Below are 15,308 nucleotides of genomic sequence, written 5' to 3' on the forward strand. Positions count from 1 at the left end.
GTATTCCGTTAGGAGTATGGTGAGTTCATAGAAGTTTTTATTTTTTGTCACAAGTTAGCGGAAATTGATTTTTATTGGGTTTTTTCACAAAGTGTCATTTTCCGCTAACTTGTGACAAAAAATAAAATCTTCTATGAACTCACCATACTCTTAACGGAATACCTTGGGATGTCTTCTTTCCAAAATGGGGTAATTTGTGGGGTTCCTATACTGTCCTGGCATTTTAGGGGCCCTAAACCGTGAGGAGTAGTCTTGAAACGAAATTTCTCAAAATGACCTGTGAAATCCTAAAGGTACTCATTGGACCTTGGGCACCTTAGCGCATTTAGGGTGCAAAAAGTGCCACACATGTGGTATCGCCGTACTCAGGAGAAGTAGTATAATGTGTTTTGGGGTGTATTTTTACACATACCCATGCTGAGTGGGAGAAATCTCTCTGTAAATGGACAATTGTGTGTAAAATAAAAAGGAAAAAATTGTCATTTACAGAGATATTTCTCCCACCCAGCATCGGTATGTGTAAAAATACACCCCAAAACACATTATACTACTTCTACTGAGTACGGCAATACCACGTGTGGCACTTTTTTGCAGCCTGACTGCGCTAAGGGGCCCAAAGTCCAATGAGCACCTTAAGGCTTTACAGGGGTGCTTACAAATTAGCACCCCCCAAAATGCGAGGACAGTAAACACACCCCACAAATGACCCCATTTTGGAAAGTAGACACTTCAAGGTATTCAGAGAGGGGCATGGTGAGTCCGTGGCAGATTTCATTTTTTTTTTTTGTCGCAAGTTAGAAGAAATGGAAACTTTTTTTTTTTTTTTTTTTTTGTCACAAAGTGTCATTTTCCGCTTACTTGTGACAAAAAATAATATCTTCTATGAACTCACTATGCCTCTCAGTGAATACTTTGGGATGTCTTCTTTCCAAAATGGGGTCATTTGAGGGGTATTTATACTATCCTGGAATTCTAGCCCCTCATGAAACATGACAGGGGGTCAGAAAAGTCATAGATGCTTGAAAATGGGAAAATTCACTTTTTGCACCATAGTTTGTAAACGCTATAACTTTTACCCAAACCAATAAATATACACTGTTTTTTTTTTATCAAAAACATGTTTGTCCACATTTTTCGCGCTGCATGTATACAGAAATTTTACTTTATTTGAAAAATGTCAGCACAGAAAGTAAAAAAAAATCTTTTTTTTGCCAAAATTAATGTCTTTTTTGATGAATATAATAAGTAAAAATCGCAGCAGCAATCAAATAGCACCAAAAGAAAGCTTTATTAGTGACAAGAAAAGGAGCCAAAATTCATTTAGGTGGTAGGTTGTATGAGCGAGCAACAAACCGTGAAAGCTGCAGTGGTCTGAATGGAAAAAAAGTGCCTGGTCCTTAAGGGGGTTTAAAGCCCACGGTCCTCAAGTGGTTAATGGGTGTGTTTCATCTTGGTGCTGATTGTCTATATGCTGGAGCAGTGGGTTAGCATTACGGCACCCCTTTCACCATTGCAATTTGTGTTCTGCTCGAAACATAATCCCGAAACAAAATTCTACCCGTTGATGCCCTACTTTATTCTTCCCCTTTATGATAACCCCTTTCTGGCTCCAAAACCCCCCTCCTTCCCAACATAATAACCACTTCCCGGTGCCCAAACCCCAACTTACCCTCAATGTTATCACATCCAGAAGGTCCGCACACTCACAGAATAAACTTTCAAGTTTTTATTCAGACAATGTGACAATGTTCCATTCCAACGGCCGTTGGAATGGAACATTGTCACATTGTCTGAATAAAAACTTGGAAGTTTATTCGGTGAGTGTGCGGACCTTCTGGATTTGATTGCTTTACTTATATGGGTCCTTGCACCTCAATCAAGTGGTGTGCAATCTTTCATCGATCTATGGAATTACCCTCAATGTTAACTCCTTTCTTATTCCCAGCCCTGACTTCTCATCTTAAAGAGAACCCGAGGTGTGTTTAAAGAATGTTATCTGCATACAGAGGCTGGATCTGCCTATACAGCTCAGCCTCTGTTGCTATCCCAAACCCCACTAAGGTCCCCCTGCACTCTGCAATCCCTCATAAATCACAGCCGTGCTGTGAGGCTGTGTTTACATCTGTAGTGTCAGTCTCAGCTGCTCCCCCGCCTCCTGCATAGCTCCGGTCCCTGCCCCGTCCCTTCCCTCCAATTAGCAGGGAGGGAAGGGATGCAGGCGGGGACACTATAGAGATAAACACAGCCAGCTCTGACAAGCTGTTTGTCAGCAGCGTGGCTGTGATTTATGAGGGATTGCAGAGTGCAGGGGGACCTTAGGGGGGTTTGGGATAGCAACAGAGGCTGGGCTGTATAGGCAGATCCAGCCTCTGTATGCAGATAATAATCTTCAAACCCACCTCGGGTTCTCTTTAATAGTAGCCCTTTATTGACACCTAACCCTGATTTTCTCCCAATGTTTACTTGTTGCTGATACTGTTTTATCCTAACCAATATACTACCCTCTGTATACTCTAAGTAAGCATCCTAACTGGCACTTAACTGCTTAAGCACCACAGTCTTTACCACCCCAGTGACCAGGCTATTTTTTACAAATTAGGCCACTGCAGCTTTAAGGGCTCGCTGCAGGGCCGTACAGCTCAGCACACAAGTGATTCCCCCCTTTTCTGCCCACCAACAGAGCTCTCTATTGGTGGGCTCTGATCCCTGCTGGGATGTTTGTTTGTTTATTTTTTTTTTTATTTGTTGTTTTTTAAATAAATTTGCTATTTAATTTATTTTACTTTGAACCCTCCCTCCCCCCACCAGCCAATCCCTGCGATCAGCTCTCATAGACATTGGCCTATGAGAGCCGATCGCTCTTGTGCCTGCAGAGGGGACAGCCGAGTGACATGGCTGTCCCCAGTGCAGTGCTGCTGTAGATCGCAGCACTGTACATTGCAAATAGACGGTCGTTTCACTGTCTAACAGTCTCCTATTGGCGATCGCCGCTGGGAGACTGATGACAGAGCGGAGCTCTATCATTGAAGTGAGGATGTGCACTCATCAGCGCACGCGATCCCCTACAATCTCCGCCCCCAGGACTTCACGCCAATTGCCGTTGAGCGGTCCTGGTGCTGCCGCCGCATCGCCTGCTGATCCTGTGTCTCTAATACTTTTAGCCACAGCCCTTCAACAAGCATGCAGATCAGGTGCTCTGACTGAAGTCAGACTGGATTAGCTGCATGCTTGTTTCAGGTGTATGATTCAGCCACTACTGCAGCCAAAGAGATCAGCAGGACTTACCTAATACATTGCTCCAACCTGAGCCTCATCCAAGCTTTGGGGACTGGACATATTGCCACTAGTGGGCATTATGAAAGATCTGTTTGAATGATGTGAGGTGAGCATCAATTCTGCGTACAAAATGTAACATCTTTATTTTTGTTTTTAGAATCAACCTTTGGTAAAGTGAGACCCAGGTGAGAACTTTGTGATCATCCTCTATACAAACTGAAGGTTGTAAGTATGCATGGGGCCTGCAGGTGGTGTCTTAGGATTCATTAACACTAAAACAGTTGCGTTCAGTTATATTTCAGTTGCTGTCAGTTGTGACTGAAAGGCCAACTGATGTGAAAGGTAATTTCCAAAAACTGAAAGCTTTTTCACAATGCACTGCTATGGAAAATTAAAACACATCAGCTTTTCAACCTATAGTGGAAAAGAGTTCTTAGTCTGGGTGGCACAGTTGTGGGTGGTGCTTAGTGTGGACGGTGGCTTAATGCAGTGGTTATGGTGTGTGTGCACAGCTGCACGGGTGTCTATGCATACTTAAAGAGAACCTGTACTGAGTAAAATTATTTAAAATAAACACATGAGGTAACTTCAAATGAACATTACATAGTTACCTTGCCATCAGTTCCTTTCAGAAGCTCGCCATTTTCTTCTGACAATAATCCCTTCCAGTTCTGACAATATTTTGTCAGATCTGAAATATATCAGTTGCTGTCAGTAAAATATCAGTTGCTGTCAGTTATAGCTGAGAGGAAAACTGATGTACCAGGTAATGTCCATGTTTCCCTATGGCTCAAGTGGGCGATGTTAAAGTTTAACTGTGTGCTGACCAGAAAGCTGTTATGGGTAATGGCCATTTTCAAAATGGAGGACGGAAAATTCCCTTGATCACAGTGAACAAACAGGACGCAGGACAGGAGAAAGACACTGAGGAGTAGACTACATGGAAGGCAAGTATGACTTGTGTATGCTTATTTTGACTTTTAAGTTTCAGTTCATGTTTTCTTAAAAGAGGAACTCCAGTGAAAATAATGTAATCAAAAAAAAAGTGCTTCATTTTTACAATAATTATGTATAAATGATTTAGTCAGTGTTTGCCCATTGTAAAATCTTTTAAATCCCTGATTTATATTCTGACATTTATTACATGGTGACATTTTTACTGCTGGCAGGTGATGTAGCTGCTGCATGCTTTTTTGGCAGTTGGAAACAGCTGTAAACAGCTATTTCCCACAATGCAGCAAGGTTCACAGACAGGAAACTGCCAAGAGTACGTACTTTTCTTGTTTCTTGTGCGAGGGGTTTCACCACAATATCAGCCATACAGCGCCCCCTGATGGTCTGTTTGTGAAAAGGAATAGATTTCTCATGTAAAAGGGGGTATCAGCTACTGATTGGGATAAAGTTCAATTCTTGGTCGGAGTTTCTCTTTAAGTATGCACAGTCACACCTGTGGATGGCAGCTTAGTTTGGGTGGTGCAGTTGTGGGTGGTGAATTAGTGTTTGTGATGGCTTTGTGTGGCGGTTATGGTGAGTGTGCACAGCTGCAGGTGTGTCCTTGCATACTTAAAGGGAACCTGAAGCGAGTAAAAGTATTTAAAATAAACACATGACGTAGCTGTAAATGAATATTACATACTTACCTCACCATTAATTCCTCTCAGAAGGTCTCCATTTTCTTCTCACAGTGATCCCTTCCAGTTCTGACAATATTTTGTCAGAACTGAAATATACCAGTTGCTGTCAGTTATATATCAACAGCTGTCAGTTACAACTGAATGTGCAAGGTAATGTCCATGTTTTCCTATGGCTCAATAGGGTGATATTACAATGTAACAGTGTGCTGACCAGGAAGCTGTTATGGGGTAAGGGCCATTTTCAAAATGGAGGACGGAGAATTCCATTGATCAGAGTGGACAAATGGGACGCAGGAGAGGAGAAAGAGATTGAGGAGTAGACTACACAGGAGGTAAGAATGACCTGTGTATGGTTATTTGGACTTTTTATTTTCAGTTCAGGTTCTCTTTAAGTTGCACAGACACAGTTGTGGGCAGCTTAGTGTAGTGCATGATTCATCTCACATTCTGATGTTTCCTGGTAATGAATAATATAATACGCTTTTCAAGAGGGTGGAGTGTGTTTAAAGAGAGTCTGAAGCCAATTAAAATAATTCTTTTTACCTGCTATTTGTGTTAAGCAATGTGAGCAGTGCTGAAATGCTGCTGTAATGATCTGCTCTGCTGTCTCTGCTGTCTGCACAGGCAGGCAGCTTTTTGACCATTTTTAGGTCTGTATGCTGCAGGTCCCTGGAAAGGAGACCTTTCTTCATTCTGCAAGTTTCAGGGCTGCTGTTCTGCTGAGGGATTTGCATCCACTTGTCATGCAAATTGCTTATCTGCTTCCTTTGAAGGCTTGCAGTATAAATACCATTTCCTCCCAGAATTCCCTGCTGGTCATAAAGGTTTGATCCTGCTAGACTTACCTTGAGTCTCAGCCCTCTGCAAATTGTTTACTAATATTATCTTAGAGTAGTTATCCTTGGGAGCACTAGCATTCCTTCTAGCATAGTCAGGTTGTAATTATCTGTATTGCCTAGTTCTGTCTTTCTGTTTCTGTCACCAGCGTTATTCAAACGCTTGTGGAGGATTTCCGCAGTGTCAACGCACATCTTGTGCGCTGACCACGGAGATAATTCCCCATTCGTTACAGCTGCATTCCTGTGGCAGAACGAGGTCTTTATACCCCCCAAATCCCCAGGACAAAAATCGGGGAGCGCTTCCTGGTAGAAGCAGAGTTCTTCCTATGTCAAACAATCTAGTAGATAGCATAAATCAGCTTTAACAGGTTTGGGACTAGTTCATCTCCTTGTAGGGGTGTCTGAGGGTTTCCTAAATTTTCAAAAACACTTACTGAAGGGCAGTTGCTCAGTCCAACTGCCAAAATATTGTTCGAGGTAGTAGGAAATGCAGCAATCTGGATAGCCTATTAATCTTATAGGGGAGCAAAAAACAGAGGCCAGGAACCCTGTATAGTGTAGTACGTCTGATCATGGGGAGATGAAATAAAAATTATACTCACATAACTGGGTTGCAACAACAACCGCAACCACAGTAGGGTGTGTTTGTCACTATTACTTGTACAAGCCTGGACTTATTGCCCTGGGGATGGTTCCAGTCAATCCATGAAAAATAGAGTCTCAGTTTAACAAGTATATAGTTTAAGACACAAAAATTGATGATGCACTTTGCAGGCCAAACCCACTTCATCAGGTCAGTGCATATTGTCCAATGAAGCAGGCTTGGCCTGCAAAACAAGTCATCAATTTTTGTGTCTAAATAAACTACTTGTTGAACCAAAACTATCATTCCTGAGGTAAGTTCATCTTATCTTTTTAAACAGGTTTCAGTTATTTAATTCTGGGCAGCACCTCCCTCCCAGTTTGTAAGTGAGTAGGGAGGGCCACCGGCATCTGTGTATAGATAGTTTCCAACAGATGCTTTTGTAAAGAATTAGGAAGGAAAGAAAGTACAGAGAATCCTCCATGGCGCCAATTCACCAAAGGCTGTTCGGAAAAGAAAAAAATAGTCGGGGAAAATACCGTATTCAGTATTTTAGACTTTTGTGTGCTAATTCACCAATATTTTCACTGGTGCGGAAGAAGTTCAGTAATTTACAGAAGCCTAGTTGTCGGTAACAGCAGAAGAGTGTTGTTACATGCTGTTCTCCGTGCAAAGACAGCATTACAATAGTAAGAGGCACCCTGACATCCCTTTAGATGTACACGTTTGGTTATACTGCCTCTGCTTGCCCTGAATCTAGTCTCCATTAGTCTTTCTTAACATTTTATTTATTTGCCACAGCTTAGATGAACTCCAAGAGACTTTACACATGCCCTGCTTAGGTTATTTCCCCACTAGCTTCTCCGCATTTCCAAACAGGAACTTAAGAGGTTAAACTGCCAAAGAGTGGCAGGAGAAGCCTGTTTTGTTCTGTAATCTCTCTGCTCACTGTGTGGGGGGTAGGAAAGCTTCGGGTCCAATCAAAATTACTTGCAGGAGACAAGGGCTGTTTCTATTGGCTTCTGCTCCTGTCAATCATAGGCAATAGTCTCTGCTTCTGTGAGTTCTGTAAGTCTCACCCTTGTACTGACAGAAGAGGACTGTCGGTAATGAAACTGTGTTTTACTGCATGCTGTAACCTTGATGAATTGACATTAACTGACATGTGTTGAGGTAATTACTGCACAAGTCAGTAATTTACCTCATTGCTCGGTAAATTCAGCTTTTCATGCGGTAAAAGCCTTGGTGAATTCACACTTTCCTAAGTGCTCTGTAAAATCAGCTGTTTTCAACATTACTGAATGCGGTAATGCTTGGTGAATTGACGCCCATGAGAAGATGGACCAGTCCAACAGCTGTCACTTTTTTACTAATCAATGTAAGTTACAGTGAAATAAGAAAAAGTACGTAATAGTGCATTTTACTCTTATATGTATGTATTTACATGTATCTTACATTTGTGATGTTGGTCCTTTAAGAAGGAGCTCTGCTAAACCTTGCTTGCATCTAAAATCATTGCATACTTGTTACATGTGCAATTATCTCCCTCATCACACACTGCCACAATTCAGCCATTTTGTTTGAACTGGCAAAAAGGAGGGGTTTGACATTACATTGATGTTCTGGAGTCTGGAAGGAATTTTCCCCTTAAAGGCTAATTGGCCCAAGCCTTGTAAGGGTTTTTTTTTCCTTCCCCTATCAACTGGGATATGTGAGGGTGCAGAGGAGAAAGGTTCCTAGTGTTTATGTATTCATCTTTTTATTTGTATTATTAATATTCTAATTGGACTTGAGAGACAAATGTGATTTTTCAACCAAACTAACAATGTAACTAGGAGGGGTGAAGCTAGCCACTGAATCCAACCATGCTGGTGGTTGGATATGCTACAGACTGTCCTCTATTTACAAACAGGTTACAAACACAAGTCATTTGTAAGTAGGAGACTGCCTGTATATTATATACTAGCCGACCCGCGGCGTAGCATACGCCGCATAATTATGAATGCCGGTCCTACACTTGCCGCCGAGCTGGAGGGAGTAGCGGGCAGGAAGGGGGTATTGGGCAGGGGATGAGGGTCGGACCCCCCGCTCACCTGGGTCCCCCATCTGCGCTCGCCCTCTAGTTTAAGTTCAGCAGCAGCCGCCGCTATTAGTAAAAGGCAGCGGGCGGGGTTGACTCACCTCTTCCACGTTCCAGCGTGCGTTCCACTGTCATCACTTCCTGCAATGCCGCCCACTGTATTGTAAGTGGAAGGCATTGCAGGAAGTGACGACAGTGGAACGCACGCTGGAACACGGAAGAGGTGAGTCATCCCCGCCCACTACCTCTTACTAATAGTGGCGGCTGCTGCTGAACTTCAGCTAAGGAAAACAAAAGTTTGCTTTCTTAAAACAGAAAGAATTTGCGATAATTCAGGTTGGAGTGAGCTTGAGAGGTTCCCAGTGCCCACTGCTCAATATATGCAAATTAACAATTGTTGCCCTAAACTAAACACACCTCCAGAACCGCTGGAATGCAATGATGTGTCAGCTTGTTAATTTGTACAGAGCCATAATAATCCAACATGCATACAGACTGTTTCAGATTGTTTGATCCTCATCAGTGCATGGCATGGATTAATTTGGCTCTATGGAGTAGAGCTTGTAACACCGAGAGGTACAGACTAACCAGCAAGCACATGGTGAACCAGAACTCATTAGAGTGTATATATTATAGAACTTAAGCTAGAGGGGGTGCGCAGATGGGGGACCCAGGTGAGGGAGGGGGGGGGTCCCCGACCTCCCTCCCCGCCGCTCTGCCCAATACCCCCTTTCTGCCCACTACCCCCTCCAGCTTGGCGGCAAGTGTAGGACCGGCCCTGGGGGCAGGGCGCTACTTCTTCTTCTTGCTTGGACTGGTCCCCTCTTCTTGCTTGGCCCGGCCCTGGGGGCAGGGCACTACTTCTTCTTCTTGCTTGGACTGGTCCCCTCTTCTTGCTTGGCCCGGCCCTGGGGGCAGGGCACTACTTCTTCTTCTTGCTTGGACTGGTCCCCTCTTCTTGCTTGGCCCGGCCCTGGGGGCAGGGCACTACTTCTTCTTCTTGCTTGGACCGGTCCCCTCTTCTTGCTTGGCCCGGCCCTGGGGGCAGGGCACTACTTCTTCTTCTTGCTTGGACCGGTCCCCTCTTCTTGCTTGGCCCGGCCCTGGGGGCAGGGCACTACTTCTTCTTCTTGCTTGGACTGGTCCCCTCTTCTTGCTTGGCCCGGCCCTGGGGGCAGGGCACTACTTCTTCTTCTTGCTTGGACTGGTCCCCTCTTCTTGCTTGGCCCGGCCCTGGGGGCAGGGCACTACTTCTTCTTCTTGCTTGGACCGGTCCCCTCTTCTTCCTTGGCCCGGCCCTGGGGGCAGGGCACTACTTCTTCTTCTTGCTTGGACTGGTCCCCTCTTCTTGCTTGGCCCGGCCCTGGGGGCAGGGCACTAATTCTTCTTCTTGCTTGGACCGGTCCCCTCTTCTTCCTTGGCCCGGCTCTGGGGGCAGGGCACTACTTCTTCTTCTTGCTTGGACTGGTCCCCTCTTCTTGCTTGGCCCGGCCCTGGGGGCAGGGCACTACTTCTTCTTCTTGCTTGGACCGGTCCCCTCTTCTTCCTTGGCCCGGCCCTGGGGGCAGGGCACTACTTCTTCTTCTTGCTTGGACTGGTCCCCTCTTCTTGCTTGGCCCGGCCCTGGGGGCAGGGCACTACTTCTTCTTCTTGCTTGGACTGGTCCCCTCTTCTTGCTTGGCCCGGCCCTGGGGGCAGGGCACTACTTCTTCTTCTTGCTTGGACCGGTCCCCTCTTCTTCCTTGGCCCGGCCCTGGGGGCAGGGCACTACTTCTTCTTCTTGCTTGGACTGGTCCCCTCTTCTTGCTTGGCCCGGCCCTGGGGGCAGGGCACTACTTCTTCTTCTTGCTTGGACCGGTCCCCTCTTCTTCCTTGGCCCGGCCCTGGGGGCAGGGCACTACTTCTTCTTCTTGCTTGGACTGGTCCCCTCTTCTTGCTTGGCCCGGCCCTGGGGGCAGGGCACTACTTCTTCTTCTTGCTTGGACCGGTCCCCTCTTCTTCCTTGGCCCGGCCCTGGGGGCAGGGCACTACTTCTTCTTCTTGCTTGGACTGGTCCCCTCTTCTTCCTTGGCCCGGCCCTGGGGGCAGGGCACTACTTCTTCTTCTTGCTTGAAGTTTGAGGCACTTACTCAATTATATATATAGATGAACTTTAATCCAAGGATTGAACTTCATCCCAATCAGTAGCTGATACCCCCTTTTCCACAGGAAATCTTTACCTTTTCTCAAATAGATCATCAGAGGGGTCTGTATGGCTGATATTGTGGTGAAATCCCTCCCATAGTGTGATGTCATGACCATGGTCCTGACAGTTTGCTGTCTGTAAACTTCACTGCATTGTGGGGAAATAGCAGCTTTTTCTAGCTGTCAAGCAAGCAGTATCTCCCTCTGTGCATAGAACGCTCAGTAACAAACATTCCGTACAGATCACCTGGCAGAACTAAAGATGTCACCACCAGTGATACATTTCAGAATGTAAATCAGGGAAAGGAAAGATTTTACAATGGGCAAACACTGACTAAATAATCTATAAATTAATACTGTAAAAAATAAGCAATTTTATTCATTAAGTCATTTTCACTACAGGTCCTCTTTAAGGAGGATCAGGTAACTAATGGCATTGCCTGCATAGTCCAAGTCCAGGCTGCAACAATTTGCTGAAAATTTACATAAAATATGCACCAACTTGAAATTATTAACATCTCAGTGAGCACCTCCACCGATAACTGATACCCCCCAGGGCTTGAATATGGAATTCGGAAGCGCCAGCCCTCCTATTCAGTGGTGCTCGGATACCCCTTTTCAAAATCCGGATTGGATCCGGATCCCCAGATATCCAGGTTGGATATCCAAGTTCAAAATTTTCTGATCCAGATCCGGATCGGACATCCGACCTCACTATCTTGGGTATCCGGCCGGATTCAGATATCTGGATAGAAAACCCGGAAGTGGCCTTTAAATTGCTTTAAAATGTTTATTAGGGTAAATGAGGCATGTATCATCATTTTTTAAAGGGAAACACTAATTGATGATGTGGGGACTTAAAATCCCCCCCCCCCCCAAAAAAAATGGCTGTCAATTAACATCAGGACTAGGTCCCAGACAGCGGTCGTGCAGCCCACATTGTGTCCAAAGTCCAAATACACAACTGGGACATGGCACTTTTCAGCCCAGAAACCTCCAAGAAATTACGCAGCGATTGTGTTTTGGGTTAAATATAGGTGGTATCAGCACAGCAGCAGTGGCCTGTGGCACCCTGGCGGGGGGAGCAGCAAAGGCAGCAGGAGCAGGGCAATGCAGTAGCAGCTGGTGTAACGTCTGCCAGGAGCGTGCCGGACGTGGCACGTGGCCCTTGGCACTTGGCACGTGGCCCTTGGCACTTGGCACGTGGCACTATGCACGTGGCACTTTGCACATGGCAGGTGGCACATGGCACGTGCAAAGTGCCAAGTGCAAAGTGCCACCTGCCACGTGCAAAGTGCCACGTGCAAAGTGACATGTGCAAAGTGTCATTATTATCGTAAGAGAACAGAGGCGCCAGCAGGATAAAAGGTAATCAAAATTCTAAAATTTGCTGGGAGGCAGTGGTAGACTTACCTCCGGAAAGCAGACTCAAAATACTGTCTGAATTAAACAAATACATTTATTATTGGTACCTTAAAAGATGCAACGCGTTTTGCAGGCACAGCCCGCTTCATCAGGCAATAAGATAGGGGACAAACAGTAGCTCATCAGTAGCACGAATAGCGCCACAGAGGCGCTATTCGTGCCACGTGCAAAGTGCCACATACCAAGTGCCACGTGCAAAGTGCCACGTGCAAAGTGCAAAGTGCCAAGTACAAAGTGCCAAGTGCCACGTGTTAAGTGCTAAGGGCCACGTGCCACATGCCAAGTGCCAAGGGCCGCGTGCAAAGTGCCAAGGGCCACATGCCAAGTGCCAAGGGCCACGTGTCAAGTGCCACGTGCCGAGTAACAGTCAGACAGCAGAGGAGAAGACACTAACTGTCACACTTGCACTCAGCAGTACAGTAGTTCTGTAGTAAGTTAACACAGTAGTACTACTACTCTAACAACTACTAGCACTGACTGCAGTACTACAGTACTAACTACACAATAACACAGTAATCCTCCTATCTCCTAATCCCTAATCTAATATATACCTAAGGCTAATAGCTGGCCAGCAGGCAGCAGCTGGCTTGGTCTGTGCACAGCACACACACAGACACATAGCAGCTGCAGCAGCCCTGCAGCACAGCACACACTCTGACTGTCACACAATGAAATTAAGCTAATTAACAATACAACAATAGTGTCGTGATAGTGAAGGGGTTAATCACTGAACAGCTTTAGGTTTATCACTGTTTACAGAACTGCTAGGCCATCAGCAGTGCAGCATGTCTCTCAGTGACTGAGCAGTCACAGAGGACGAGTTTTCTCATCATGGCACCCACAGGGGGGCTGGCCAGGGTTCCCTACTGTGATTGGGTGCCAGAGCTTAGGCTGGGAGCCCTCTGATTGGCTCAATGAGGTCAGGTGGGGCTGGCCAGGGTTCCCCTCTGTGATTGGTTGCTAGGACTTCTGCTGGGAGCCCTCTGATTGGCTCAATGATGTCATCTCCTTAGTTACAGTATTCGGATCCGGATATCTGCCGGATATCCGGGTATGCAACCAAATATCCGCAGATAGCTATCCGGATTTGGGCCCAGGTATCCGGAATCCGAATCCGGTCGGATAGCTGAAAAAAGGTTGTATATCCAGGTTACCTGGATATCCGGAATCCGGATGAGCATCCCTGCTCCTATTAATAGACATAAAGGTTTATTTTACCATTCTAGCAGCCATTTGCCTTGATGCCATGTTTTGTTTCCTTTTTAGAGTCGGACAAACACCTACAGATGAAGTCTCCAACAAGCCAGATACTCCAACTAATGACCAGAAGGAGTATTATAATGGTAAAAAAGCAGCAGTGTTTCATCTGATCACTCATCTTGTGTGACAAAATTCTTTATGAATTAAGCCTCTAGAAGCTAGTGAGGAACACAAATTTAGCACAATTCGCAATGACGATGCATAATCATAAATAATGCGAGATTTTGAGTAAATTCATAATTTATTTTGTTTGTAAACGTAATCAGGAACTGTAATTTTACCATTTCATTTAATTTGTGCTTAATTTTGTGCTGGCTTTAGCGGTTAATGGCTCCCATACATCATCTCCTATACATCATGCTATCATCACCAAAATTGGTACGTATGTTAAAGAGAATCTGTACTGTCCGATTTGTACAATAAAAAAACATACCAATTGAGTCACTGTGATCTCCTGGATCCCTCTTTGCAGTTTCCGCCACCCGTCGAGATCCTGGATTTTAGTCACCAGTTTTAGGCGGTGTTTACAAACAAAAAACATGGCCGCTAACCAGGAAGTGATGTATGCGTATATCTATGTATATCTATGTGTATATATATATATATATATATATATATATATATATATATATTTATATCTATATCAGTTATAGCAAGCAGAGCACCTCTGTCACCTCTGTCCCAGAGGTGCTCTGCTTGCTATAACTGAATTGCTGTTGTTTATTAGTGTTGGGCGAACATCTAGATGTTCGGGTTCGGGCCGAACAGGCCGAACATGGCCGCGATGTTCGGGTGTTCGAGCCGAACTTCGAACATAATGGAAGTCAATGGGGACCTGAACTTTCGTGCTTTGTAAAGCCTCCTTACATGCTACATACCCCAAATTTACAGGGTATGTGCACCTTGGGAGTGGGTACACGAGGAAAATTTTTTTTTGCAAAAAGAGCTTATAGTTTTTGAGAAAATCGATTTTAAAGTTTCAAAGGGAAAACTGTCTTTTAAATGCGGGAAATGTCTGTTTTCTTTGCACAGGTAACATGCTTTTTGTCGGCATGCAGTCATAAATGTAATACAGATAAGAGGTTCCAGGAAAAGGGACCGGTAACGCTAACCCAGCAGCAGCACACGTGATGGAACAGGAGGAGGGCGGCGCAGGAGGAGAAGGCCACGCTTTGAGACACAACAACCCAGGCCTTGCATGAGGACAAGAAGCGTGCGGATAGCAATTTGCATTTTGTCGCCATGCAGTCATAAATGTAATACAGATGAGAGGTTCAATAAACAATAAACAGTAATTGGTGTTGTCCAGAATGCGCACAATGCGTGGGTCGCGTTCAATGCAGTCCTAGGCCGAAGAGGTCATAGCCTAGGGTCACAAAAACCTGTTTATTTGGGCAATTTCAATGGTGGCGAGTCTGACGTACATAAATCTCAGCAATGGCCGTTAGCAACGTCTGAATCTCACGAAATGTCTCATGCAGGTAGAAGACATATTGTTAGACTTGGGCTCCAAAGATGGGTTCCCTACATCTCTGCAAACCAGAGTTACAGGGCTCCAAATTTGGTAAAATCCCCCATAGGCTTTCATTGGGCCTCCTATTTACAGTTCCAAAATCTCACATCTTTTCAAAGGGCAATTGCTCAGCAGTGGCAAATTTTCTAGCATTGTAGGGACCCTTAGGGGGAACATGACTGGTGAGTTTCGGGCCCCTAGGCCAAATAGGTCATAGCCTAGGGTCACAAAAACCTGTTTATTTGGGCAATTTCAATGGTAGTTATGCTGACGTACATAAATCTCAGCCATGGCCGTTAGCAACGTCTGAATTTCACGAAATGTCTCATGCAGGTAGAAGACATATTGTTAGACTTGGATTCCAAAGATGGGGTCCCTACATCTCTGCAAACCAGAGTTACAGGGGTCCAAAATTGGTAAAATCCCCCATAGGCTTTCATTGGGCCTCCTATTTACAGTTCCAAAATCTCACATCTTTTCAAAGGGCAATTGCTCAGCAGTGGCAAATTTTCTA

The 15,308-nt window shown here is 45.1% G+C and overlaps 1 protein-coding gene across 4 annotated transcripts in view; it reads left to right on the forward strand.

Moving 5' to 3' along the window:
- LOC137531492 (high affinity immunoglobulin gamma Fc receptor I-like) overlaps positions 1 to 15,308 on the forward strand; it is a 117,792-nt gene that overhangs the window by 72,362 nt on the left and 30,122 nt on the right. For all 4 annotated transcript variants that reach the window (XM_068251406.1, XM_068251405.1, XM_068251407.1 and 1 more), the window contains 2 exons: positions 3,434 to 3,461; positions 13,288 to 13,364. In XM_068251406.1, coding sequence (XP_068107507.1) covers positions 3,434 to 3,461; positions 13,288 to 13,364 — 105 coding nt within the window. The remainder of the gene's footprint in view (positions 1 to 3,433; positions 3,462 to 13,287; positions 13,365 to 15,308) is intronic.

This window comes from Hyperolius riggenbachi, chromosome 9 (assembly GCF_040937935.1).
Source record: "Hyperolius riggenbachi isolate aHypRig1 chromosome 9, aHypRig1.pri, whole genome shotgun sequence".
NCBI classification, from domain to species: Eukaryota; Metazoa; Chordata; class Amphibia; order Anura; family Hyperoliidae; genus Hyperolius; species Hyperolius riggenbachi.